The following is a 26,635-nucleotide window of genomic DNA, read 5'->3' as shown; positions in this document are numbered from 1 at the left end:
TTTATTACAACAACAACAAAACTGAACCTGAACTGAGAATGTTATCAAATGTTCAGATTAAAAGATAGGGATGCACCAATACCACTTTTTCCGGTACTCATCCGATACCGACACTTTGATTTTTGATACTTGCCGATACCGAGTACCGAAACTGATATTTTTATTGCATTTGTAATTTTTTTAAATATTGGGTACAGAAACCAAAAGAGTATGTACAATAATAGCTGATTGACTTAATTTATTAAATAGATACAGTCAAACCAAAATTTATTCAGACACCTTCAACATTTCACATTATCACAGTTTATTCTCTATAGTTCAGAAGCTGGTAATAAAATATGACGAGAACTCATAGTTAAACTGTGTCAGAACAAATTCTTGTTAATGTTAGATAACTTTGATAGAAAGGTATGTAATGGATTACAATCAACCATTTACACAACTATCAATACTTAGCTGTCGGGCAACCCTTAGCCTTAATGACTGCCCCTATTCTCCTGGGCATCTTATCATTCAGCTTCATGCCAACCTGAACTTCAAAATTTTCCCCAGATTTTCCCCATTACAAAATTGTATCAGTTTTACTGGCAGTCCACTGTTTGAAGAACTTTTGAGTATAAATTGTTACAATTGACTTTATTTTGCTATCCACACTAACATAAATGAACTATAGTGTCCTGTACCAACTAGTAAAAAAAATATATATATTAAAAATAATCTGGTCTCTGAATAATTTTTGGTTTAACTGTATAACCCCTGGTTATTTTCACACTTAATTAAGCCCATTAAAAAACATTTTACAAGTTTTTGTTACTTTTTTGGTGCAATTTTATTTATTTTTTTCTATGGTTCATCATCTGTAATTGAATAGCATTAGAGCTGCTCCTTTGCAATGTCTTAGTAATGTAATGAAGCACTTCGCTGTAATAATGCAGGGAACCACTCGTTATAAATCTCCTGTGATATTTTTCACAGATAGATGTATTTCTGAAAAATACTTTTAAAGTATAAATAATATTTTTTTTTTTTATCTGAAACATGCTGCGATTTCAATTCCAAAGCCACTCATATAATGCAGAAACACTCGAGCATGCAAAACACGCACAACACGTGCATAAATTTGTACTGTTGCAGAACGAGAGGGACAGTAGTAATGTACAGCCGAGCGCATCACACACAGGCTGCTAGATTAACTTTCACCTGAGTCATGTATGCCTGAGGTTGAAAATAAATTATGTTTATAGAGAATGCCCCTGAATGAACATGAAAGATCACATAACAGAAGTGCGTGCTCTCTCTCGCGCTCTCTCTCTCTCTCTCTCTCTCTCTCTCTCTACTGTTAAGTAACTTGTGCATTGTTTTACTTACATGTTTTTGACACATCCGACATTCACCAGACACAGGAGTGTGGACTGTGCGCTCAGTCCACTCAGCATGCTTTATCAGCTAGCGCATGTCAGCTATACAGGCGTTAATACTGAGTGTTTAACATTATTTTCATTGCATAGATATCCTACGTAGACAACCGTAATCTCTAATAATTCCAATCTGCTGTCTGTTGTCGTGTTTCTTTATCTGAATATGGCACTTTTGGTACTGTTCGTTTCTTATTGGGAGATTTTCTTAAGCGGTTTGACTTCTGACTTTTTTGTGCTGTATTCATTCAGTGATGCAGTAGAGAAGGAGTGCATGATGGGCAACACTTTTGGCTGTGTATAAAGTAAATCTTTATCTGTATGTTCACAGCTCAGTGTGGTGGAGCAATGACGGATGTTAGCGGAGTGATTATGAGCCCTGGTTTTCCTGGCAACTACCCAAGTGGTCTGGATTGCACCTGGACGGTCACCCTTCCCATTGGCTTCGGTACGTGCATGTCATTAAACTGTGTAGGAGTGAGCTACAGAATTTTGTGACTCAAGGCCTTTTATCAGGATCTCTTACTGTTGTCAACATGTGGTTTAAGGAATCCACGTGCAGTTCCTGAACTTCTCCACTGAGGCAATCCACGACTACCTGGAGATCCGAAGCGGGCCTAGTGAGACTGGTACAGTGATTGACAGGTTCAGTGGGCCACAGGTTCCTGAGTCACTCTTCAGCACCACCCATGAAACAAGCTTCTTCTTTCACAGCGACTATTCCCAGAATAAACCTGGATTTCACATTACATACCAAGGTGAGACTTTGAACATTTCCCAACATCCATTAGGTCCCCTTTTTTGTATTAATCCTCCTCAATTGTTTATTTTTCTTCAGCCTATCAACTGCAGAGCTGTCCTGACCCCCGACCTTTCAGGAACGGTATTGTAATAGGCAGTGACTTCAGTGTGGGCATGACAGTGTCTTTCGAGTGCTTACCCGGTTACTCACTCATCGGCGAGACCTCTCTAACATGCCTCCATGGGATCAGCAGGAACTGGAACAACCCTATACCACGCTGTGAAGGTGGCTTTTTACTGTTCTCCTCAATACAAATGTCTTTATCTATTATAATTGAATGACCTCAGTGTTTCATGCATGCAACTGCTCACTATAAGTTATTATGAATGTGTCATCCTTTGCTTACAGCTGATAACATTATACGCAAACTCACGAGAGAGATTTATTGCCATATCTCAACAGTATTACTAGATAATGCATGTTAAATAGTATCACACATCTTTATGGTGAGAACAAATTCTCAATGGCTAACAAAGAGGTGATGTCATAGCAGAGCGATTGTGTTTTTTTTTTTTTTGTTTTTTTTTTTTTTGCAAAAAAGTGTAGAATTCTTTGCAGAAATGTAATGCAGATGTTCAGTCTATGCACAAAATGCATGATGTCAACACTACTTTTTTTTCTGCCTCCCCAAAAGCTGTGTGTGGTGGAAACATCACCTCCATGAATGGCACCATCTTTTCACCCGGTCACCCAGCTGAATACCCCAACTTCCAGGACTGTGTGTGGAGTGTCCGGGTGCCCCCTGGAAATGGAATCTACATCAACTTCACTGTCCTCAGCACTGAACCCATCTACGACTACATCACTGTGTGGTAAACTCTCATAGCAATCTCTTAAATATGTCATGATGACCTTATTAGGAATCATTTAATATTTGTCAGTGTATGATAAATAACAAATAACACTGAAGAGTTATGGGACTGTATATGCAGATGAATGAGCCAAAAGAACAGAGAGACTTTTTTCTCTGAACACACTCCAAACGTCCTTGAATATAAGACACTCACTCTTGTGTGCAAAACAGCCTGCAGTCCTCTGAAAAGCCTCAAAGCACACTTGCTTGTGTCTGTGGAAGGAAATCATCCTTTAAATCTCCCAAAAACACTTTTAGGACTAGCTGCCACCTCATTTGCTTGGTTGGCATCACAGTATCTCTCCATTTGAAAAGTAGTTATATAAATTGCCTTTGCACAGTTCCTCAAGCCAGGAGACAATTTTCAGGATTAAATTAAGTTTCGCTTCTGCGTTCCCTAATGTGGTGTCTTATTACTAAATGGGAAAACTTCACACTTGTTTTGTTTGACTTTGTCTGGTCTTCGATGACACTACATAGAGGTGCCATTTATATTGCACATAAGCTAAACATTAACATTTATGTTTAGAAACATACCTAATATTTCAGTGTAGGGAAAAAAAAAATAGATGTTTAGTTCTATTTACCATTGGGTCATGTTTGTTGTTTTATATATATTTTATTTAAATAAATGTTTTGATTTATGTTCTACAATAAAATAAAATTCACCTTTAATTTAACTTAATTAACTTGTTCAAAAGTTTAAATATGCTTGGTTTGTGGGCATAAATGACTTTCTGCAGCTTTTTGTAATAATTAGCATAATTTCCCTTCTGAGCTTTGTCTCTTTAACCTTGCAGGAAAGACTTTTTGCTAATTGGTTATACTTCATTTTATTTGCTTTTCTGTAGCTACTGGTTTTGGCCTCCTCATGGAAATTAAGCGCATTTGCTCCAGTATTTTAGACAAACGGGATGTGTCTTCAAAGAAGAAGAAAAATCTCTAGAGGTTTGGCAGGCTTAATATAAGGAATAATTGAACAACAATACAGATTTTAGGTTAAGTTCGATTTCCAGATTCCCCAATTGAAGTTGTTTTTGAAGCACAGAAAGCAAGTTTTAAAATTAATGATAGATTCTGAAAGAAGGAGTCACAGATAAAAGCACGCTTTAGCCAGAGTTTGTGTCCTTACAGAGTCAGTTTAGGCCTGTTGGTTGTTTGGAAGAGCAGAGGCTTTTGACTAATTGTCCTTCACATCGCTTTGACACCAAGTTGCGTGGGAGATGGAATAATGCATTGAATGAAACCCATGATGGATCCAATAATTAACGTCAGCTGTTCCCTTTTCATATCAGAGGTCCCACTTGTTTAAGAAAAATTCCAGAGGGTACTTTTATAAATTAATGGATTCTGCATACCCTCCACTCACTGTTGTTTTAAATAATGCATTTTCACCACGAATAGAGGTTACATTATTATTGCATTTTTTCTGTACTTTTTTGCCTGGTACAACCTGCAGTTGAGATTGCATTTATGTTACATGTTGCAGTGCTTCAGTCTGTCCCAAAAACTGCTTGACAAAGTGCTCTACTAAAACTTGTGAACAGACTCACAATCACACCTCTGTATATCTCTCTGGGTGCTCCATCGGTTCCTCTGTGAGCTGCTCCTAGTGATCATCTCATGCATCATAGGTGACCTAGATAAAACAGTGTCTTCTAGTTCATTAGTCCAGCTCTATCGTTCATGTACAGAGCAAAGATTTTATGCATTTCTGCTGGGCTGGCCTAATGTAAAGACACATAAATAACTGCCTGTTTTAGAGATGCGCTTCTCGCTTTTTCTTGCAGTCAATAATAGAGGAAATATTGCTGTCTCTGCTTAAAGTCCTATTTCAGACAATAGGGCTCATAAAAGCAGCGTTCAGCGCTGTACTACAGCAGAGATTGGTCTATGAAGCTATGAAGCACATAGTTTATTTACTCTCAGTGTAATTGAAGAGTCATTATTTTTTCTGGGCCTCTAGGTTAAAGCCACATTTCAGTGACTTGAGGTTCATAAAAGCACCTTTAAGTGATAAAGTGCAGTGGAGATCAATCTTTAAATGTTTAATTTATTTAGTCTATGTGTAACTGCAGATTCTTTACTGGGTGCTTCAGAACAAAAAAAAAAGAATTTGCACATTCTGTATGTGTTGTTTTAGGAGCCTATACTTTAAAAGCAGAAAGTATAGTTGATTTTATGCAACTTATAAAGCTTTTTTCCATATTTTGTTCATCATTTAATAAATTCCTGTATGGTGCCATGATCAGCAGAAGAACTTTTAACAAATTCTCTTTACCAGCCACAAAAATAATGCAACATTAACAGTGCCAGGTGAACAGATTTGTAAACACGGCAGAATGAACTTCATTTTCCTACAAAATAGATGTTTTTGCACTGAAAAGAGTGACAACGACTTAATTTTAACACTCAGGCTTATTTATTGTAGATTGCAGGTGTTTTTAGTGAAGAAATTTTTCAGAAACCCTTTGTTTCCAAACTCATTGCATTAGTTGACTTAGGCCTGTCTAATTACAATTAATGAGATCAGTAATTCTGCATGTAGCTGTGGATAATTTGTAAATCTCGCTCCATTTCTGTTTTTCGCAGGGACGGTCCTGACCAGAGTTCACCCCAGATCGGTCAGTTCAGTGGTAACACGGCCCTGGAGTCTGTCTACAGCACATCCAATCAGATCCTCATCAAGTTCCACAGTGACTTTAGTGGAAGTGGTTTCTTTGTGCTTAGTTACCATGGTGAGATGCTCCACACACTTCAGGTCCCATTCATAGACATGTTTTACCAGTTTATCCATTCAGCGCCTCACTGACCGCTATGGTTCTTAACAACACAAATAATCAGTTAGCCAAACTGTTTAAACACTTTATCATTTGCCTCTGTGAGAGACTGAATGATTTGCACATTTATCCGTAATTTTAATTGAGGGCAGGTTATATATTCAGACTTTGTAGCCACCTAAACATACTTGCATTTCTGTATAAAAGATTCCTTAAGCTTGTTTAATTTTAACCTTGGTACTAAATAGTGTAAGATGCTTTTCAAGAACCTGAGATGTTTTGTAAACAGGAATTGGTCAAAGTTGGTGCGGTTTGTTTCAATAAATAGCTGTCATTACTGTGTCATTTCAATCCCCACTAGGCATTTACATTGGCTTACATTTACATTTTCATATTGACTTGGGTCATGCTGCTGACTAGCATTTATAATTTGTTAAATGCTTTCATATTGATCCTCGGTGCATGTCAGCTGTCACTCTGGGTTTAATGATCCTGAGATTAACTGAAAATTACCATTTCAGATTGTGAGTCACGCCAGCAAACACAAGGTGATGTATAGAGTTCTCTGATTAGTCTGGTTTGTATATTTCCATTCAATTTCTCTAAATCCTTAATTAAAGGGATAGGCTATCTAAAAGCTCAAAATATTTAATTTAGTCACATTCATGTGTCAAATATGTATAACTATCTTTTTTGCTGTGGAATACAAAAGTAAAGGTTTTGAAGAATGTTCAAGCTGCTCTCTTCTATCCTGTCCTGAAGCCTGCATATGAGAACTTTATTTGAGGAATAGTCTGAAATTTAAATTCTTCATCACTGGTCACCATTCACTTTTATTATATGGCAAAGAGCAGCAACTGATTTTTCATTGAATAAAACCTTTTTTGTTCCACCAAAAAAAAAATTAAATTAAGATATAAGGTTGAGTAAATGATCGCATTGGTTCTGTTATTCGTTTAACACTCGTTTATGTTGGCAGTAAACCACTCAACTCTTTTGTTTTAGATTTTATGCTCCAGACCATATTGTTTTATCACTGAATAAGTTCAGTTTCTTCACCCGTCTTTCATGGATTGAATTGCAGATGAATAATTTTGCATCTGCAGATATTTTAGACTGTGATGCGCATACATAACAAAGAGAAAGGATCGTCTATATTTACTCAGATTTGCCCTGGGAATACCTAGTTCCGTCATAATGAGTTTAGCTTTGATTCCGTTTGACTCTGAATAAATGGGACACAGAGCCTGAAAGACAACTTTATTTCCACCAACCGCTTTGATATGAATTAGTAAAAATTACCATCCATTAAACTCAAATATTCATCTAGTATTTAGTATGTTATCTAATCATATTAGGGCTCTGTCAAGTCTGCCAATCTGCTCTCTGATGTCGCATCCTCTAGTGTTTTAAAGCCAATCTAGCCAAAGCAGCTTAGACAGGAATCTATAGAATATGATTATGAGCTCGGAATGTGCTCTCAAATGCAGAGATCATGCCCTCCAAATTCACTCAGGTTTATTAGCGGGGCTTTACTCAATATTTCGTCCAGACAGCAAGGACATCAAAGAGGCATCTCTGAGTTAGAGAAGCGCCAAGATGCCCATTTAAACGACTTAATTCTGAAGTCTCATTCTAATGGCTCTCAGAAGTATACACGCTCACAAACTATCCAATTCTGTCTACCCGGTCCATGATTCATCAAAGAAAAACTGCAGACAACAACAAAGTTTGTAATTGAAACAATTTAGTGTGTGTAGGTTTTTAATACAAAACTTCTGTGTTGTTTTTTTACCCTCCTTTTACACACCCACTTGAAAAGCCTCTTGTAGGGAAGTATAGTGTCTTCAGCCACATGGCTGCTGATCAGAGCGTCCACCCTCATCTCCCCGGGCTGCTCCGTTTGTTGCCGTTCCATTTTGGCCACTTACCCCAAAACACAACAGGGAACCCTTCAGGAAGCAAACTGAGAAGGAGCCACACGCTAAGTGGGCTTCAATAGTTAATTAGCGTGTTTCTAACTCAGCCTTCTGAAACCTCAACTTGGCAAGAGAAGACAAAGCTAGTCTTCCATCTCGTGATGGAAACTCAGCTCATGATAAATTCAAAGCGAAGAACTCCGAGATTTCTGAGATCCATCTTAATCGGTGTGAAGTCTCTACAATTATGGCTTTATGTCAAACTTCGAATCAGCTCGACTACTTCGAGGTCCTGTTGCGTTCACAGTTTTCATGTACACCAGAATAATTAACTCGCCAATTATGCTGTGCGAAGCTACTCGTTAATTATCATCAACACTCGTGGCTATCTATACATTGCACAAGAAAAGCCACAGTGCTGTTATACTCGCATAACAAATGCATTACTCATGCAATCTGTTGCCGGATAAATATTCAGTTAATTCCTTCTATTCTTAAGTGAATCGCTCGTTATGTGATTCATTTTGCACTTGCCGTTTTTAACGACTGTGGCGTGCTCACTTGCTAGCGTGTGTATCCCCTGTCATTGATGTAAACGATTGATAAGGCTCTGTGCTAACACTCCATAGCGCAGTGATAGTCACCCTTCCATGCACCTCAGTGTCACCCTACTTAATCACATCATTATTTGTCACGGCAGGTTCCTCTGTCATTAGTACTGTCTAGATGCCAACGCAAATGTGCTGAACGTCACACTGCGCAGAGGCGCTTTTATCAGAGGCAAAACATTTCAATGAGAAAATAATGTTCTAAAATAAAATAAGAATTATCATGAAATATGATGATTGATATTATTTAAATCAATGTTTGTCTGTTCAAAAGCTATGCAAGGGGTGCAAGCATCTACTTTGCCTTCATATATATATATATATATATATATATATATATATATATATATATATATATATATATATATATAAAATTTTTGCTTTTATATATATTTTTCATTACATTTCATTACATTTTTAAGAGTTTTGAATATCTTTAAACTCATGAAATCTTGGTGACCACATCTTTTGTCTTCTTCTTTTGCAGCCTACCAGTTACGAGTGTGTCAGCCTCCACCAGAAGTGGCAAACGCAGATATCCTGATGGAGGATGATGAGTTAGAGATAGGTATGAGCACATGCTATTGCTATTGTTACTAAAAGTGGTTCTGATTCTGTTGTTTTGGACCCCATTGACTTTCTTTGTACAGACAAAAACAGTTCTTCAGAATATATTTTTTTGTTCCACAAAATAAAGTCAAACAGGTTGGGTAAAACACGAGAGTCCGTAAATCATGGTAGAATTTTCGTTTTGGGGGGAACTTTTCCATTAAGAGTCTTTCAAAACATATCAGGCCCCGGTTAAACATCTAGCATAATATAATCACATTTTGCCATTTATGCTCCCTGCAAAGCTGCCCTGTGCTTCACATACATTTCCACTCCACCTGTTACAGGAGTCTCGACTCATTCCAGCCAACTGTCATCTGCCCTCACTGCGAAAGTCACCACTAAAATAGTTCCCTAAATAAGACCAGTTCATAACATAAGCATTTCACCCGCAGGCATGTTGGCACAAATAATCAAGCCTGGCCTTTCTCGTGCTACAGAAATTAGGACAATATTGTAAACAAGATCACTTTGCCATGTTGCCTAGACACTGGCAGTGCATAGGAATGCCTCTCCGCACAGGAACACTTCAAATGTGTCATACATTTGATGTTTTCCAGGTGCTTATGCATGATTATTTTTAGATAGGCAATGGTGACGGGGTTGTCATGCAAAGCCAATACAAGCAATTCATTAGCCAGGCTGCAAACGCTGCTGTTTTACAGCTCAATTATCAACCTCTTCAAGTTTAACCTTAAAATATATACATCACGCCCATATCTCTGCCATCTGTCTCCATTAAAACCAAGGAGGTTCGCTGTCCCACCTAATTAAACGGACGCTTAATCTTTGCGACTCTCTTTCTCTCTTTGCATATCAGGTGATATTATCCGCTATCGCTGTCACCCCGGATTCACCCTGGTGGGGAGCGAGATTTTGACGTGCAGGCTGGGAGAACGGCTACAGATGGACGGACACCCTCCTTCCTGCCAAGGTGATCATACTCTTCAAGAACAAAGCCCCTTATATGACACAGACCCACCAGCTTCCATTTACTAGGATTACGGACCTAATGCATCCCCTTTCAGAACGGGGGGTTAAAGGTTTCAGTGTGTTAGAGCTTGTTGCCACGGAAACCTCCCACCTCCGTCCACCAGTAAATTGTAGGATATTGGGATCGCTATACTATAAGCTCAAATCACTCAGACAAGCATCATACATGTTTTGGAGGGTAAAATGTGATCAGAGGCGGTACTGCTGATAGCCCATGAAGAGCTCAGTCATTCCCTGTCACTGCTCCTTCCCTCACATTCGCTGTTGATGAGTGATGCGGCTCTTGGAGTTTAGTGGCTCAAACAGCTGCTGCCATCAATCTTTCACGGCTCCATCCTTCTCTCTGCATCCCCACGAGAGAGCACTCACTTTGTTAGAATTTGTCCTGTGCTTAGATTCAGGAAAGTGCCTGGAAACGGCAGTTCAATCATTTGTCATGCATATTAAAGCCGTTTTGGAGCAGAATAAACAAAGTGAGCCATGGAGCAGGAGAGCTCATGAAGTGTTTTGCAGAGTATGTAACATTTCAGGCTGACTTGATGAAAAATGTTGGCTTCTTTTTTCTTTTTTTTCAAGATGACAGACGATGGCCACCGTCTACAGTTTCTGAGGAAATATGATTTGCTATTTTAAAACTAAGAAATTATTGTGATCAATAGATACCAGACCTGATTTCATTAACTATTTAGTATTTAGTACTAAGTTTAGTTTAGTTTAGTTTAGTTCAGTTTAGTTTTCCGGACTATAAGTCACACTTTTTTTCATAGTTTGGCTGGTCCTGTGACTTATAGTGAGGTGCGACTTATTTATCAAAATTAATTTGACATGAACCAAGAGAACTGAACTAAGAGAAGTGAACCGAGAAAACATTACCGTCTACAGCCGCGAGAGGGCGCTCTATGCTGCTCTGTCCGCCCTCTCGCGGCTGTAGACGGTAATGCTTTCTTTTGGTTCTTGGTTCTAAATAAATGCGACTTATAGTCCAGTGCGACTTGTATGTTTTTTTCCTCATCATGGCGTATTTTTGGACTGATGCGACTTATACTCAGGTGCGACTTATAGTCCGAAAAATACGGTAGTTTAGTTTAGTTTAGTTTAGTTTAGTTCGGTTTGGTCTGCTCAACTTTAATTTTGTTGAGTGTAATGTTGCCTTCTCTAGTTTAGTTTAGTTTTTCTAAACTGATTTCACTTAAGAGTCAAATGTAGTCTTTCCTTTTGTTGTCTAGTTTAGCCTAGTTTTATTTAGTTTGTCTAGCTTAATTTAGTCTAATCTAGTCAAGTTCAGGTTTGTTGTGTCAAGTGTTGTCTTATCTAGTGTTGCTGAGCTGATTTCAGTTTAATTTAGATGAGTTCAGCTGAATTCATCTAAACTTTTGCTGAGTACCACATAAAATATGCAATTCGTATTGATACATAAAATCTAAAATTATCTGCATTGTACAAAATTAATAATTTATAAAATGGGTGTTTGTTTCCCCACAGTGCAATGTCCTGCTCATGATGTCCGATTTGACTCATCTGGGGTGATTTTGAGCCCTGGGTATCCAGACAGTTACCCCAACCTACAGATGTGTTCATGGAGCATCAATGTGGAGAAGGGCTACAATATCACCATGTATTTTGAGTTCTTCCAGACTGAGAAGGAATACGACATTCTGGAAGTCTTCGATGGTAGACTTTTTATTCTCTCGCTGTTATAGGCTGTTATTGTTAAAGTGTTTAATTTATGGAGATCTTTGCAACATTGATCCACGAAAGTGATAACACTGCTTTTCAGTTCACTATTTTTTTTTATTCAACATATGAGTGAATCTTGAATTGATATTGATCTAATAAGAGTGGATATGCCTCTGATTTGTGGCCAAGGCCGTTATTATCTACACTTTGTCTGCTTTGCCCATTTTCAAGATATTTTTTCAGAAAGTAATTTCAAAAGCCTGAGCCAAATTGTGTTCCACCTAAGCATCGAGCTTCTTTTATGAGTTCCATTTTATGAGTTTTTTTGACAGGTATAATTTGGTATAACAGTCCTCCTGAAAATTGTCTCTCTTCCATTTCTTTTGAAGGACCCACAATTCATAGTCAGACACTGGCCACATTGAGTGGTGACCTCCCCACACCCTTCAACATCACCACCACTGGCCACCAGCTTCTTCTGCGCTGGTCAGCTGACCATGGCACCAATAAGAGGGGGTTTCGCATCCGCTATGTCGGTGAGTATCAAAGTATGTATCCATTTAAATTTCTTTATTGCTTGCATGTTTCCCGTCTCTGGTCTGGAATCTGAATGAGCATGTATACTTGGAGTTGTGGACGTGTGTTTGGGTAGTTGACATGAAACACTTTTGGGTTGATGCCCCTGACCTCTTAAACTCTTAATTAAAAATAATATATGATTTCAAAATGAACTTCAAATCTCAAAAAGGATTTTCCTTTTATTTACAGTATATTCTGTGCATTATAATAAAAATAAAAATGATTGATTGTAGTTTTAAGCATTTTATTTTTAAATTTAGACAAAATAGTATACAATTGTATTTATTATCAGCTATAACATAAAAATAATTATTAGCCTTTTTTATTTTTGTATTTTAAAATTGATGCATTCCTATTAATAACATTTTCAGAACAAAGGAAGTTTAAAGAACTATATCACAATTCATCAAAAAATCTGCATTTTGTCAATATTTACTGACACTTTTCCCTATACATGCATTTCTTCTATACACATTTTATTATAAACCCGAAATCTGTGTACTGATAGGAAAATAAGTAATTGGATTTTACGTGTCAACTACCAGTGTCTGTCAGAATCGTATGAGTTTGACTGCATGTGCATGTATATGTTTGTGAATATTTGTGTGAACATGGACAGACTTGTACATGCTGAAAACATTCTTGTGTAGAAGTGACTTTGTATGTTAGGTACTTTGATGGGTTTATTTTGTCTTCTTTCTCAAGAAAGGGGTACATGCTACCTTACTTCAGCTCATATATGTTTGACAAATATCCTTTGCTGTTTAGGTTGTGCACTTTACAGTCTCCCAGAAAAAAAATCATAGTGACAGATCAAGAAAGGCTGAGACCCATTGGCCCAATAGTGCACTGTGGTTAAGTGAATGCTACACTTGCTGTTGTGGATGTCAACCAAAGACCTGGGGACTCCAAATACACATATGTGCTCTCTTTCACCACACCTCTCCTTTCAATTCTTCAGGCTTGAGCGTGTGTGCTGAAATGTAGTACAGTCAACTGAATAGGGACAGACAAATCTACAGAATGAGGGCTTTCTGTGGTCACTTAAAGTGGATAGTTCCTTAGTGTCTCAGTGGTTTTTCTGAAAATACTTTTTACAGACATGGGAAATACGCTGTTCTCACGGACACGACCAATTGTAAAGTCATATTTGTTTGAAATCTTGTGAACATGTATTTCAGCATGATTTGAGAATGATCCAATGCTTTAAAGGAAGCAAGAACATCTGACCATCACGTTTCGTATGAATAGTGCACTTATTTGAATAGTGACCTTTAAATAGTGCTGAATCTTAATTCATTTATTTTTTTATTTTTTCATTTTATTATTTTTTTTCATTATATCATACTTTTTGTGCAATTTAATAAACTTTGTATTTATTTAAATTAGATCTTGATAATTTGAACTATATTATATCATAATGCGTTTTGTTTGTTTTTAGTTTTTTATTTATTTATCTTTTATTTTATTTCCATATTCAAATTAGATTTTAGTCCCATGGTCTCATTCTTTTAGACCCCACAGTATATAAAGTGCAATGTAAAATCTTGATGATTAAAGATCAATGAATTTAAGTCTCTGAACTGGCAGGAATTGTAGGTGTTCCACCATCAATACTTTGACTGAAATACCTTTGAGCAAGACTGAACCCCCAACTGCTCCTCGGGTGCCACAACAAAAATGTGTGTGTGTTTACTACTTACAGCTGTGTGTGTGCACTTGGATGGGATAAACGCAGAGCACAAATTCTTAGTATGGGACACCACACTTGGCCACACGTCACATCACTCACTCAATATATAATATCACTATGCATTCAGCAATCTGGGCTAGTAACCATAAGGTGGGTTAAACCCATGCGAGGGGCGATCCTGGGGCGATTCTTGAGCTATCACTATTGTGCCCTTGAGCAAGGCACTTAACCTTAGGTTGCTACTGGGGACTGTTCCTATAAGTCTATTAAATCCACGTCGTCATGTGGAAAATAAAGACTTTATTCTGTACTTTATTGAGTGGTAATGTGCATATAATATTACTTGCATTGACAGGTGCTCAGATTTATTCTCATATCATCAGTGCATGTGTAGATGTTAGTTTCAAAGTGCTTTGGAGTGTTATAAAATCTACCCTACTCTCACGAGTCAATAGCTTTCCTTACCTTGCACTTGTTCATGCTTTCTGCAGTTAGCAACATATTCTCACTTAGCAATATTTCTCCACTGACTTTCCATCAAAAGGACTTGACTCCTTTCAGGAAGGCCATTTCTGCTTGAGGGTACCAGCACTGCTCTCCTCAGGTGTGTTTTCCATCACAGTTGGATGTCCAGAACTCAGATTTTACTGTTGTTAGGGCTGCACATTCTGGCTGAACTCAAGCCCGGAGTGAATGTAACCAAATGAGGTGCCCGTGAGAGTGGACGTCAGATGTGTACACTTCCTTTAACCTGCCTGTTTGAGATATAAATAAGGCTTATATCTGCATCGTCTTCCCACTTCTTTGGTCGGTGCAGGTGCAGAAAGAAGTCGTGTTTGGCCATGTGTTTCAGAGTATCTTTGAACTGAGATGAAATGCAAACTGACATCCCACGTTCTAAGTGCTTTTCAGGCTTTAGTCTCCTGTCAGATGTTTGCGGCTTGTGAAATCAATGATGAATGGCTCGTTCATTTCCATCGTTAGGATAGAAAAATTTCCATATCAACGTGTTAATACTTTGTTTCATTTCAAAGTCTGAGAATCAGTTTGAATTCACTCACAGTCTGTTGTGAAACTTGGGTAGAACCAAGTCTAACATTATGAAAGCTTCGTTCTGTTTGTGGAGCTCTCTGTTGCTGTCAAAGTCTCTTGCTGAGTTTGACTGGCATGGTTATTGATGTGACTACAGTGCCTTGAGAAGGTATTCAATACCTTGAATTTACTTACATTCTGATGCTTTTAAACCATCAGATTGTAAAACATATTTTAAAACACAATATTTTTAGCTCTGCTCTAACCATTCTATACAAGTATCATTTGTAGTATTCGCAGAGTAATCTATTGCGGCCATTCCAGAATTCTTCTTTCCCTTCAAGACCTTATAATTTTGTAGTATTGGACACATTTTGTGGTTCATTTGTCCTGCTAAATGGTCTTAGCCCAAAATTGCATGCTTATGTATGACTCAGCTTAAGACAACAGACATAAAACTTAGCAAATAAATTTTCAGAAATTAGTTGAAACAATTAATAAATCATTAAATAATGCATGGTGGTGGTTTTTTTTTTTTTACAGATTTTTTGAAAGGTCCTCCATTTTCATATTTTAGGTGTATTTTTGAAATTATTGTACAAATGCATTTGTTTACAGCATGCGTATTGATAAATATAGGCAAATTGTTTTACATTTTTATACAGTGACTGCAAAAAAGCATTTATACACTTATGCTACACTCTGGATTTCATTATATTAGATAACAAATCAAAACATTTGATTTTAAATAAATATAGCAGAAGAACCTTTCAGGTGAAACATGGATACAGTCTACTGTTTTACAATTAAGGCAAAGACATTAATATGATGAACTACACCTGTGTTTAGTGCTACTGTAGGACACTTTGAAGAGAATTGACTTCATGCATTCACCAGAAGTACTGTGGGAGCAGTTGGTTAAATTGCATAAGTGACTGAAACATTTTAAATTTGTTTTGAGAAAAGGTCATAATTGATGCAATTAAATTCATGCAGTTTTTTTTTTTTTTTTTTTTTACTGTGGCTAAAGTGCTCAAATCATTTGTGTACCTGTTTTAAAAGTTAAAAGATGAAGAATTATTTAGCAGAAGTTAAAAAAGAATTATTTCCAGAATTATCTTCTGTAATATAAATTCCATTGCTAAGTTTCAGTGGGCGAAAAAAAGTAATAAACTAGATAATGTGACCTTTTCACAAATGATAAAATATTCATCTGCAGCCAGTGTCTCCAAATGTCTCAAAGACACCAGGCTGAGGCATGTTGAATGAGACACATAGAAGTTTTACAGTATATAATTATAGCAGAAAGGCGTTCAGAAAGTAGTCAACCCCTTGATGCCTAAAACTTCTATGTGCTGAATGAATGAATGAGCCCCATGTCCCAGGGCTCTGCTCTGGGAGGTGATTAAGGAACTGATGGGGTCTGGTTTCTAACTGTCTGTCTGAACAGCTTTGTACTGCAGCACCCCAGACTCTCCCCTACATGGATCCATAAGCAGCCAAACAGGAGGACACGTAAACAGCTTGGTACGCTGGGCTTGTGACCGTGGATACCGGCTTATTGGCAAGAGCACCGCCATTTGCAAAAAGACCCCTTTTGGCTACTATGCCTGGGATGCCCCGGTTCCTTCTTGCCAAGGTAAGACCCAGCAAATGAGGATGTTTGCTAGTTCATTTTGCATTGAGTCAGCTGATAACCTAAGTACGTTGTAGGTTCAATACTTTAGGATCAATAGGCATTTAACCAGCTTCGACATTAATGTTATTTACTAGCACCAATTATTTCTGTTTTGTAAAAACAATGAACACCTTCAAACTGGGATATGGGAAAGTGTTCTGGTTCTGGGTTCAGTATTTTCTAATAATTCAAACTTATGAAAAATATTTGAAAGCATAATATGGATTAAACAAATAATTTAGATTAAATAGTAATCATTCTCCCCCCTCATTAAAAAAAGGAAAGAAAAGGATTTTATTTAAAATAATGTTAACACTAATATTGTTTAAAGGGATAGTTCACCTAAAAATGAAAATTTTGTCATTAATTACTCACCCTTATTTCGTGCCAACCCGTAATACCTTTGTTCATCTTCAGAACACAAATTAAGATATTAGTGATTAAATCTGAAAGCCAAATCTGACCCTCCACAGACAGCAAAGGAACTACCAAGTAGGCCCAGAAAGGCAGTAAGGACATCACATGAGTCATGGTACTCTCGTGAATGCGCAGTGGACGCTGACACAGAAGTGAGAATTGTTGAATAAAGTAATTATTTTTGTTTTCTTTGCACACAGAAAGTATTCTCATAATTTCATAAAATTACGGTTGAACCACTGATGTCACATGGACTATTTTAACGTCCTTTCTGGGCCTTGAATGTTTCATTTGTGTTGCTGTTTTTGCAGGGTCAGAAAGCTCTTTGGAATTTAGAAGCAATTTTCATCCAAAATATCTTCAAATGTTCTCCGAATATTAATGATGGTCTAAAGGTTTGGAACGACATGAGGGGGGGTGATTAAGACAGAATTTTCCCTTTAAGTTTTGTGACTCTACTACTGAAACAGTATTTTAACAGTTACAGATGTAACCCCATTCACTCTTATTGTAAGCGCTTAATTTTTCTATTTATGTTTTAAAAGAAAAAGACGGATGAGTCAAAATGAATGCCACGTCAACATTATGCCACAAGTGCCATCAGTTTAGGTATTAAACTTGCATTGAGCTTGTATTCTTTTCACACCTGTATCCCACATAGCAAATGTCTTCTGGCCCAGATCCGGGCCACACAATGACTTTTCCCTTGGCCCAATTACCACAAATAATGATGCCCCGGAAGTGGCCCAGAACTGGATTAAAGCCTCGGGCCACACATGGGCCATAACCAGCCCGAATCTCAGCCAGTTAATCAGCCTTAGCTGGCCCTGATCTGGGCCAAAACAGGTTTTATTATTGGTGCCAATTCTCAGCCTTAAGTAAACCAGAATCCCCAAATCTGAGCCACACCTCAGCCTTATATAGCCCAGACCCAAACCAGACAGCAAGCAGTGTCGGCCCAGATCCAGATATGGGCCGGATCTGGGCCAACGGTATATTGCTGTCTGGGAATTTTAATATTTCATATTATTACCTTTCTATATTACTATGTTCGCAATCATTCATTTTGTGACGTGCTTTAATGTAGATAAAAACTATACCAATAAAGTACATTCAACTGAATAGAAAATCTGACTTGAAACCCATACAACATTTAACTGTGCAATAAAAAAAAAACGTATTGCATTGGTTTTTCTATTTATTTTTTAAAGAACAAATCAACCAATAAAGAGTGAGTGTATAAAGTAAAGAGTCTATAAGAGAAATGTAACAGATAGACACATGTAACTTAATCATAATAATTTATATAAGATGTGACAAAGAGCAGTATCACAGTAGTCCAAATGACGATGCATTGCAGTTGCAGTCCACTCTGGCAGAATATAATAGTAGCGCAAGGAGCAGGGCATAATTTAAGTTGTTAAACGCTGAAAATAGTAACCCGATCCACTACGTCAAGACGCGCGTTTCTCATCCAAATCACGCATCACCAGAAACACGGCATGTCGCAATCTCTGACGAAACCGGCGAGAGCCAATGAGCGTTTGATATCGCTGCCGTAAAACGTGTCGTAAAACTTCTTAACGGCACATTTTAAATAGTTACTAAAGCTACAGAGGAAGGAGATACATATCGTTCCTCACACCAAGTATCAAATGGATACAGGATTTAAATAAAAATAAAATACTTTCATGATCATTTTATTTAATGGTTGTGCATGACAGTATACAAATAAAAATGATGTGCCCCCACTCTCTGTTATAGATCAGTGTGTGTCCCATAGTAAACCAAATAAATATTACATGATAACGGTTAAATACTCTCTCTTTCTCTTTCTTTCCATGTAAGGATTCTAAGATTATTTGTACCAAGAATAATAATATCAAATTTAATAAAATTATAATTAAGTGCAGTTTAATGCACTTGACTGATTTGCTTATTTTTTAAATGATATGTATCATTCTGTTTTGTCTTAAGACTATATTTTAACAATACTACACTTCATTAAAATGTATGTGATAATTTAAACATTATCATGCAATATTGTATTTATCTTGTTAATCATGGGTCACATAATATGCTGCCAGATCTTAGCCTGTTTTGGGCCACATATCACTGGTCTGATCTGGGTCAAACTCCTCCCACCAACAATCGGCCCTCATGTTGTTTGCCAGATCCCCGCCGTGCCGTCATTGCCAACCATGACCCAGATCTGGCTGAAAGAGTACATGCCATTGCCGACAGGAGGCCAGCGAGCAGTGCCACCTTGAGGCCACATGTGGGCCAAGTCTGTTTGCTATGTGGGATTTTGTTGACTAAAAGAACCATCAGACCTTTTTAAAAGTTAGCAGGTAGTAATTTAGTGCTTGCAGATATGATCAGTAATTTACCTGATGCATCTCTAACAAGCTTTTACGGTCAGTAATGGAGACGCAGTAATTACTGTCGCCGCTCTTCTCACTGATACTGTTTATTCATGATCTGTTTCATTTGTCACATTAATGACTAATCTTCAGAGAACTCTTTATCCGTCTTTGTGGTTTATCCTACCCCACCTATCGTCTCAAATGCAGCTTCACAGTAGAGTTGATGAGCCTGACTAAATAGTTTCTGAGGCCGCACAGTAATGCAGGGCCTCTACTCCTGCACTGTGACAGAATGGGCCCCTTCTCCCTCTAAGGGCCACAGGCTCTGGTTCAACTAACATCAGGTGACACTTAAATGACTCTGTAAACTTCCAAAGGCATTCTGGGCACTTTTCATTTTTTGTTATCTTAAAGCAAAGCAACAGTTCATCTCGCGTCAGTGTCAAAAGCCACTCATGGTGAGGAATGGCTTCATGCTTGATGTGTGTTCTTTAATTACTGGGAGGTTATTGTTCGGCTTCTGATGGCTGAGCACTTACAGTTGGATGGTCAGGGCTGTAGCTTTGTTTCCAAATGTTCCAGTGATTTTGCTGCTCAATAAATCTAGAGTGCTTTTGCACAGCAAAAAAGAAAAAGATTCATGCTTAGCGTCATCTAAAAGTACTACGTGTTGATAAATAATATGTTCCAGTGCTGCTTGTGTTAGGCAGAAGGAGAGCAAGATGCGAGATGGAAAGTTCCATTTGCTGGTTTGCCACACTGATGACAGGTATAGTTATAGTGGAATAGTTTAACTCTTTGAGTGCTATTTCATTGTTTATGAAAAAGGTCTGACATTACATGCAGGCGAACCTTGATTGTCTGTAGTCAGAGAGTCATTTTTCTTTGCCCTTCTCTGTTTGACTTTTCTATTAATACTTTTTATACAATATTGATCTCTCTTATAAAGTGTTCAGCCTAAACTTGAGTGATTTTACACTAAACTTAATGAATTGACTAGGCTCCTTAATTCCAATTCTTAGTGTAACACCATGCAGTGACATTATAAAGTATTCTGGTCTTTCAACTTTGTGGAGAACTTTAGTTTGGGGGTGGTCGTGTGCCATTGTTTTTCTTCTTATCATTATAATTATTAAATATGAATGTTTACTGTAGTGGTAACCATGGAAATCTACAAAAACTATATAGTTAATAGGCTACTATATAGAAATAAGTTCACTTTCCTTCACCATGGTTCTTTTCACCATGTTTAATTAGTTTGTTGCATGCAAACTTTTTATTCTGGAAACTATTATTTATATTAACATTACAGAATAGAACATAATCAATATGCAGTTTTAATGTTCAATTGAAATAAATGTAATTGCACCAAATATGTAGGCTGCCATTTCAATTTGTTTATTGTGAAATAACGCAGCCTGGTTGAAAGCAATGTCAGAAGTTTGTGAACGCTCTCTGTGATTGATAGGTTACTTGTCCAATTTAATAAATATTGTACACATAATTTTTTTGTTAAATCACTGGTAAAAAAAATAATAATAATAATAAACACCTTAGTATCGATATTTTTTATTTGAGTATAGATACTTTCAATACTCGCATCAGTATCTATATAGCGATACTTCAGGATCGATACGTCCATCCATACCTAAAATTAAATGCTCATGATGTGCACATACATGTATAGAGTTTGTATAGACCACATCCTTTTTACTCATAAATGTAGTATTGACCTTTAATAAAGCCGCTTCGTATTCATAAGCGCCTGAAAAGCAACTCCAGTTGCATCTTACAAAACCAACCAATAGAATAACCAATTTTCAATGCTCTGATAAAATATATAAATATGGGGTAATAAGCAATGATGAGAGTTTTTTTATTTTTTTTATTATCTTATCATAATTATATCTTTTAATTGTTACTTAACATTCCATATGTCTGTCTCATTTTCACACCCATAAGCTGTCTCCTGTGGGGTGCCCAAGGCTCCTGTGAACGGAGGAGTGCTTGCTATGGACTACTCAGTGGGTACACGTGTGACCTACTTCTGCAACGATGGCTACCGGCTGTCCTCCAAAGAGTTGACCAGTGCTGTGTGCCAGCCTGACAGCACCTGGAGCAACCACAACAAAGTCCCTCGCTGCTCAGGTACAGGCCCGCTCATAGAGATTCAGAAGCCCCTCGGCATGAATTTTACAGCAGATAAAGAGATCAAGAGACAGTAAAAGGGGAAGGAGATGGACTCGTACACAGAAATAATAGCCTTTTAATACAGTCTTTTTACTTATTATTTGAGTACAAAAAGCACATTTTATAATACCGTTGTTGTCAGATTTCGAATGTGTTTTTAAAACATGATTTAGACAAACAGTTTTGGAAATTTCTGTATTTTTCCATTCAACTAGGCAGGAGCTGTGCTTGTATTCCTTTTGGCTAAATAGCTGCCTGAGGCAAAACAAGATCACTGAGTGAATCGACTTTTCTTAAAGGGACTTGTTTTAAAAGGAGATTTCTGTGCTTTAATCATAATTTATTTATAGCCAATTTTATCTTCTAAAATGATGTCTCTGTTTCAAAAACGTGAGCTGACTACTTAGGCTGCATTTTAAGGAATCAATCTCAATACAAAGCCTGTTTCCAAAAGTAGGGATCAGAATTGCTGCCTTCTAAGACTTCTATTTGCCTTCTATTTAAAAAAAAATTCTAAAGCAGCATTGCATTTCTCCTTTAATTTGAAAGCAATCCCATAATAAATGGCAAAAAAAAAATCTATTTAAGAAATAATATTTAAATTGTAAAGAAGCTTACTTTGATAAAAAGTTGCTTATGACAGAGTTAGCTGTAGTGGAATGCTAGCACCAAACTGTGAATAATGCTGTTTGACACATGGAGTTACTGCTGTTCCAAATCAGTCAAATCGTTTTAGTTATCATGCTGCCTTTGAAGGCAGATATCTATGAAAACAGCAGGGCAGCTCAATACATTTTGAAACAGAACCATTAAAAAAAATATTGACACTGTACTAATGGGTGGCCATTGAATTCTGAATATTGATTTTGGTTTTATTTGCTGCATAGTTGTGGTTTGCCCAAGTATTGGATCTTTCTCTCTGGAACACGGAAGATGGCGGATCGTTAACGGTTCACATTATGAATACAGGACCAAAATCATCTTCACCTGCGATCCTGGCTATTACCGCTTAGGCCCCGCCCACATTCAGTGCATGGCCAATGGTGTGTGGAGCTGGAAGAACGAAAGGCCTCACTGCCAAAGTAAGTGTGTAATTCAGCTCCAATCCAACAGCTGTTTGGTTCTGTTAGTCAAATGTTTAAACTTTCCAGACTGTCCTTGTTTGTCTTACCTTCTCTCTCCCATCCACAGTCATCTCATGTGGGGATCTGGCCACGCCTCCCAACGGCAAGAAAATTGGAACTCAGACCTCCTTTGGAGCCACAGCCATATTTACATGTGACAATGGGTATATGCTGGTGGGATCTACTGTGAGAGAGTGTCTATCTTCTGGTCTGTGGAGTGGAACAGAGACGCGCTGCTTGGGTAATGTGGTGTACATTCACTGCTGCTGCTCACATCTGCTGTTTCAGGCATGTTTGCCTGGCAGTGGTCCAACTGGATTTTGAAACCTTGTTGAGTGTGACAGAGTCGTCATCATACTATTTTCTAGTAGTAACCATTCAGAACTTTGTGTTTAAGCTTTGTGTTTATTACAACTTTAACATATTGTTATAAATGTCTTCACTATGAAATAATATAAATGGAAGTATGAATGTATGCACTGTATGTATTTGTATGTATATATTTGTGTGTGTGTGTGTGTGTGTGTGTGTGTTTCTCTATACTGTTTTCTTCAATGTTTTAGACAGTTGTGCTGCTTATATTTTTGTGGAAACCATGATAAAAAAAAAATCTGAATTCTTTTATGAATAGAAAGTTCAAAAGATCATCAATCCTTGCTGAATAATGTTATTAAATTTGTTTAAAATAAACCTTTCTCACCCCAGACCTTTGAACACAGCTCAAAATACACTCACATACCATAGTGTCTAAGGGCTTGAAGTACGTTTGGCCTCAATCATGTTTCTTTCTTCTGCTCCACTGAAGGTCTCACTTTTTTTAATTTACATGCACTCCTAAGGCATTTAATTACATGAAGCAGTTCGTCTCTCTAAAAGCATTGGATGTTAATATTTTACAGTGTAATGTAGCTGCTGCTCAGTTTAATCACTCTCTCTTCTCTTTCCACTCCTTTCAGCCGGCCACTGCGGTTTACCCGAGCAGATTGTCAACGGTCAGGTGATCGGGGAAAACTTCGGCTACAGAGACACGGTAGTGTACCAGTGCGTCTCCGGCTTCCGCCTCATCGGCTCCTCTGTGCGCATCTGCCAACAAGACCACAACTGGTCCGGACAGCTGCCCATCTGCGTCCGTGAGTTTGGGACTCGCACTTTTCTCTCTCAGACAAGCTGTGGAAAATTACTGAATCCATGAATAGATTCGTTCAGACAGAGTAGCTAAAGCACCAAACACCGGGTTAAGAATCATATATATTTCAGCTACAGAGTAAAGTTTAACACAATAAATTAGTAAACTTAAATATGAAAATGTGTTAATGAGTATCTGGCCTGTATTGAAATGATATATAATGATATATTTAGATCTGCCACAATAGTATCCTAATATATGTAGCCTTTTCTCACCAAATATATTCATATTATGCAATAAATTCTAATGAATCAATAAGCTTAACACGTCAGCTTTGAATCAATCAACGGCTCTAATTTTAGCACATGCCACTGTTGCGGGTTTTAAAGTTGCTGTATGTAGGATTGACACAGAGTGGTTGAACTAGGTATTGCAGTCCAAATTCTAAATATTGGGGAGGGTTTTTTTCCACATGGCCCCTCCTCCTCAGACTTTACACACATGCAGGTCTTAAGGTTTTAAAAGGAGAATAACTGACTGTAGCATTGTTTTTCAGATAAACAAGTATGTTAACTTAGCATGTTTCTTAAATATCTGCAAACATAGTATGGTATTTTTATGCTTTAGTAGAGTCAAAATCTTACATACAGCACCTTTAACTTCTATTACTTCTGGGACACAGAGAGTAATTCTGTTGCAAACAAGAATAAGGGGACATGACATCATGATACATACTCTCCTCAGAGCTCTGTTTCTTCTTACATGGCACTGGCATTTAAAGAATCCACCTTTAGAGCCCTCTGTATTTAGTGAGCTATTTATATATTTAAAAAAAAATGTGGCATTACTGTCATCTCCCACTGCACAGTGACACACTGGGTCCACGCTCACAGCCTACATTTATCAGACACGCATTGCAGTAAGTCTGCCTCACTTCAATGGGGCCGTTTATTTGTTTGAGGAACATTTAGATGAAATGAGCTGGTAAAAAGGAGCTGCAGGGAAAGGAGTTAAGTAACTCTCACCAAAAGCTGCAGTATTTGAGGCTGCGGGATTTATTCACATCATCTACCATTAGAGAGACTGAGATTTTAAAGAAATTTTGTCATTTGCATTTTTGGATGAACTATCCCTTTAAGAGACGTGGGTAATGCAGACATCCCAAGTCTCCCGGAGACCCGCAAATTAGTTAAAATCTCCCGGAATCTAGACCGAGCGAGCAAAAGCGCGAATGCGAAACAGATACTGTGTTTCAAACCGTGTAACGCATGCACGGCAGAGAGGGAGAGGGAGCGTATGTGCTATGTGCTAATGTGCGTGTGTGCGAAGCGCATGTAAAACAGAGAGCATCATGATTGGCCTGTTTCTGCAAATCAACCAATCAATTGTCAGTATGGGCGGGCTTTTATCCCTTCTCCCGAGTCCCGAACAAAATTTATCAGTTATGTCTATCTATAAACAGTAGTACCATGGCAGAGGGTACCGAGGTTCTAAGCGGCCATGCATTATAATTTTTTTTCCTTTTTGTTTTCTCGTTATAACGACTTAATTTTCTCGTTATTTCGACATAACGAAAATCGTTTTCTCGTTATAACGACTTATTTTTCTCGTTATCTCGACATAACGAAGTTCGTTTACTCGTTATAACGACTTATTTTTCTTGTTATCTCGACATAACGAAAGTTTGTTTTCTCGTTATAACTACATGACAGTTTTACTGTTGCTATAGTAACGAACTCAACTTTGACAGGCATCTGATGGACAACCATGCAGGCGCTCTTACTGTAGCCTATATTTCAGCAAATTTAGAGACAGTACAACGAACGTTTTGTTTTTGTAATTAACATGTTTAAATGGCAACACCGCGAAAATAGATCTGCTTGGATTAAACTCACTTTTCATTTTCCCTTTATTTGAAATAAAATTATATATAATTTGTAATTTGTAGTAGTCATTATATGATGTAGTAGATATCATGTGTGTTACAAGCTTCTGTTTGAAAAGAGCGTCCATGTGTACGTGTAGTGTGTGTGTGTGTGTGTGTGTGTGTGTGTGTGTGTGTGTGTGTGTGTGTGTGTGTGTGTGTGTGTAGAAAAAACGATTACATTATAGAACAAAAATGAATTAAATTAGCCTATGGATTTTACATATACATCACATTTCTCATCAATATGGTTAACAATAAAAATTAGTAATAAGGAAAAGAAGCACATCAACCTACATCGTTAAATCCCGTCCTACTGTAGATAAACAGAATACAGTGATGTCAACCTTGGTTTTGATAAAGCAGTTATTTTATGACACAGAACGCGTTGGTGAAATTCATGCATCTAGCAGGAACTTAATACACAAAATAGTCATATTGATTCAAGCATTTAACATTTAAGAATTAATTAAATGTCAGTAATGAAGACTGCACAAATTATCGCGATCACGAGGAATGTCCGTGTACAGTAAATTGGATAGTGTAAAACACCGCATCAGTTATATTCAGGTCTATAGTGCCACCTGCTGGTGCAGTTTTGTAACTTCTTAGAGAAAATTAAGTCGTTATAACGAGAAAACGAACTTCGTTATGTCGAGATAACAAGAAAATTAAGTCGTTATAACGAGAAAAAAACAAGAAAAAATATTATAATGCATGGCCGCTTAGAACTTCCGTAAGAGGGAGAGTGCCACAAAACAAAAAAGTATAAGACACATTTTACGGCAGACTACACGAAAGTGTACCCATATCTTATACTGTAGGTAGCAAACATAATGACAGTCTTGCT

At 37.5% G+C, this 26,635-nt stretch overlaps 1 protein-coding gene across 1 annotated transcript in view; it reads left to right on the top strand.

Annotated features, from left to right (window-relative positions):
- Nucleotides 1-26,635, top strand: part of LOC127935613 (CUB and sushi domain-containing protein 3) — a 183,516-nt gene that overhangs the window by 107,396 nt on the left and 49,485 nt on the right. Inside the window, exons 35-48 of the mRNA XM_052533684.1 lie at nt 1,747-1,863; nt 1,964-2,173; nt 2,254-2,442; nt 2,852-3,029; nt 5,663-5,808; nt 8,865-8,945; nt 9,807-9,920; nt 11,462-11,650; nt 12,046-12,192; nt 16,411-16,599; nt 21,384-21,569; nt 22,499-22,693; nt 22,803-22,976; nt 23,692-23,865. Coding sequence (XP_052389644.1) covers nt 1,747-1,863; nt 1,964-2,173; nt 2,254-2,442; nt 2,852-3,029; nt 5,663-5,808; nt 8,865-8,945; nt 9,807-9,920; nt 11,462-11,650; nt 12,046-12,192; nt 16,411-16,599; nt 21,384-21,569; nt 22,499-22,693; nt 22,803-22,976; nt 23,692-23,865 — 2,289 coding nt within the window. The remainder of the gene's footprint in view (nt 1-1,746; nt 1,864-1,963; nt 2,174-2,253; nt 2,443-2,851; nt 3,030-5,662; nt 5,809-8,864; nt 8,946-9,806; nt 9,921-11,461; nt 11,651-12,045; nt 12,193-16,410; nt 16,600-21,383; nt 21,570-22,498; nt 22,694-22,802; nt 22,977-23,691; nt 23,866-26,635) is intronic.

Source organism: Carassius gibelio, chromosome A19 (assembly GCF_023724105.1).
Source record: "Carassius gibelio isolate Cgi1373 ecotype wild population from Czech Republic chromosome A19, carGib1.2-hapl.c, whole genome shotgun sequence".
NCBI classification, from domain to species: Eukaryota; Metazoa; Chordata; class Actinopteri; order Cypriniformes; family Cyprinidae; genus Carassius; species Carassius gibelio.
This window is presented reverse-complemented; position numbering and strand designations above follow the sequence as displayed.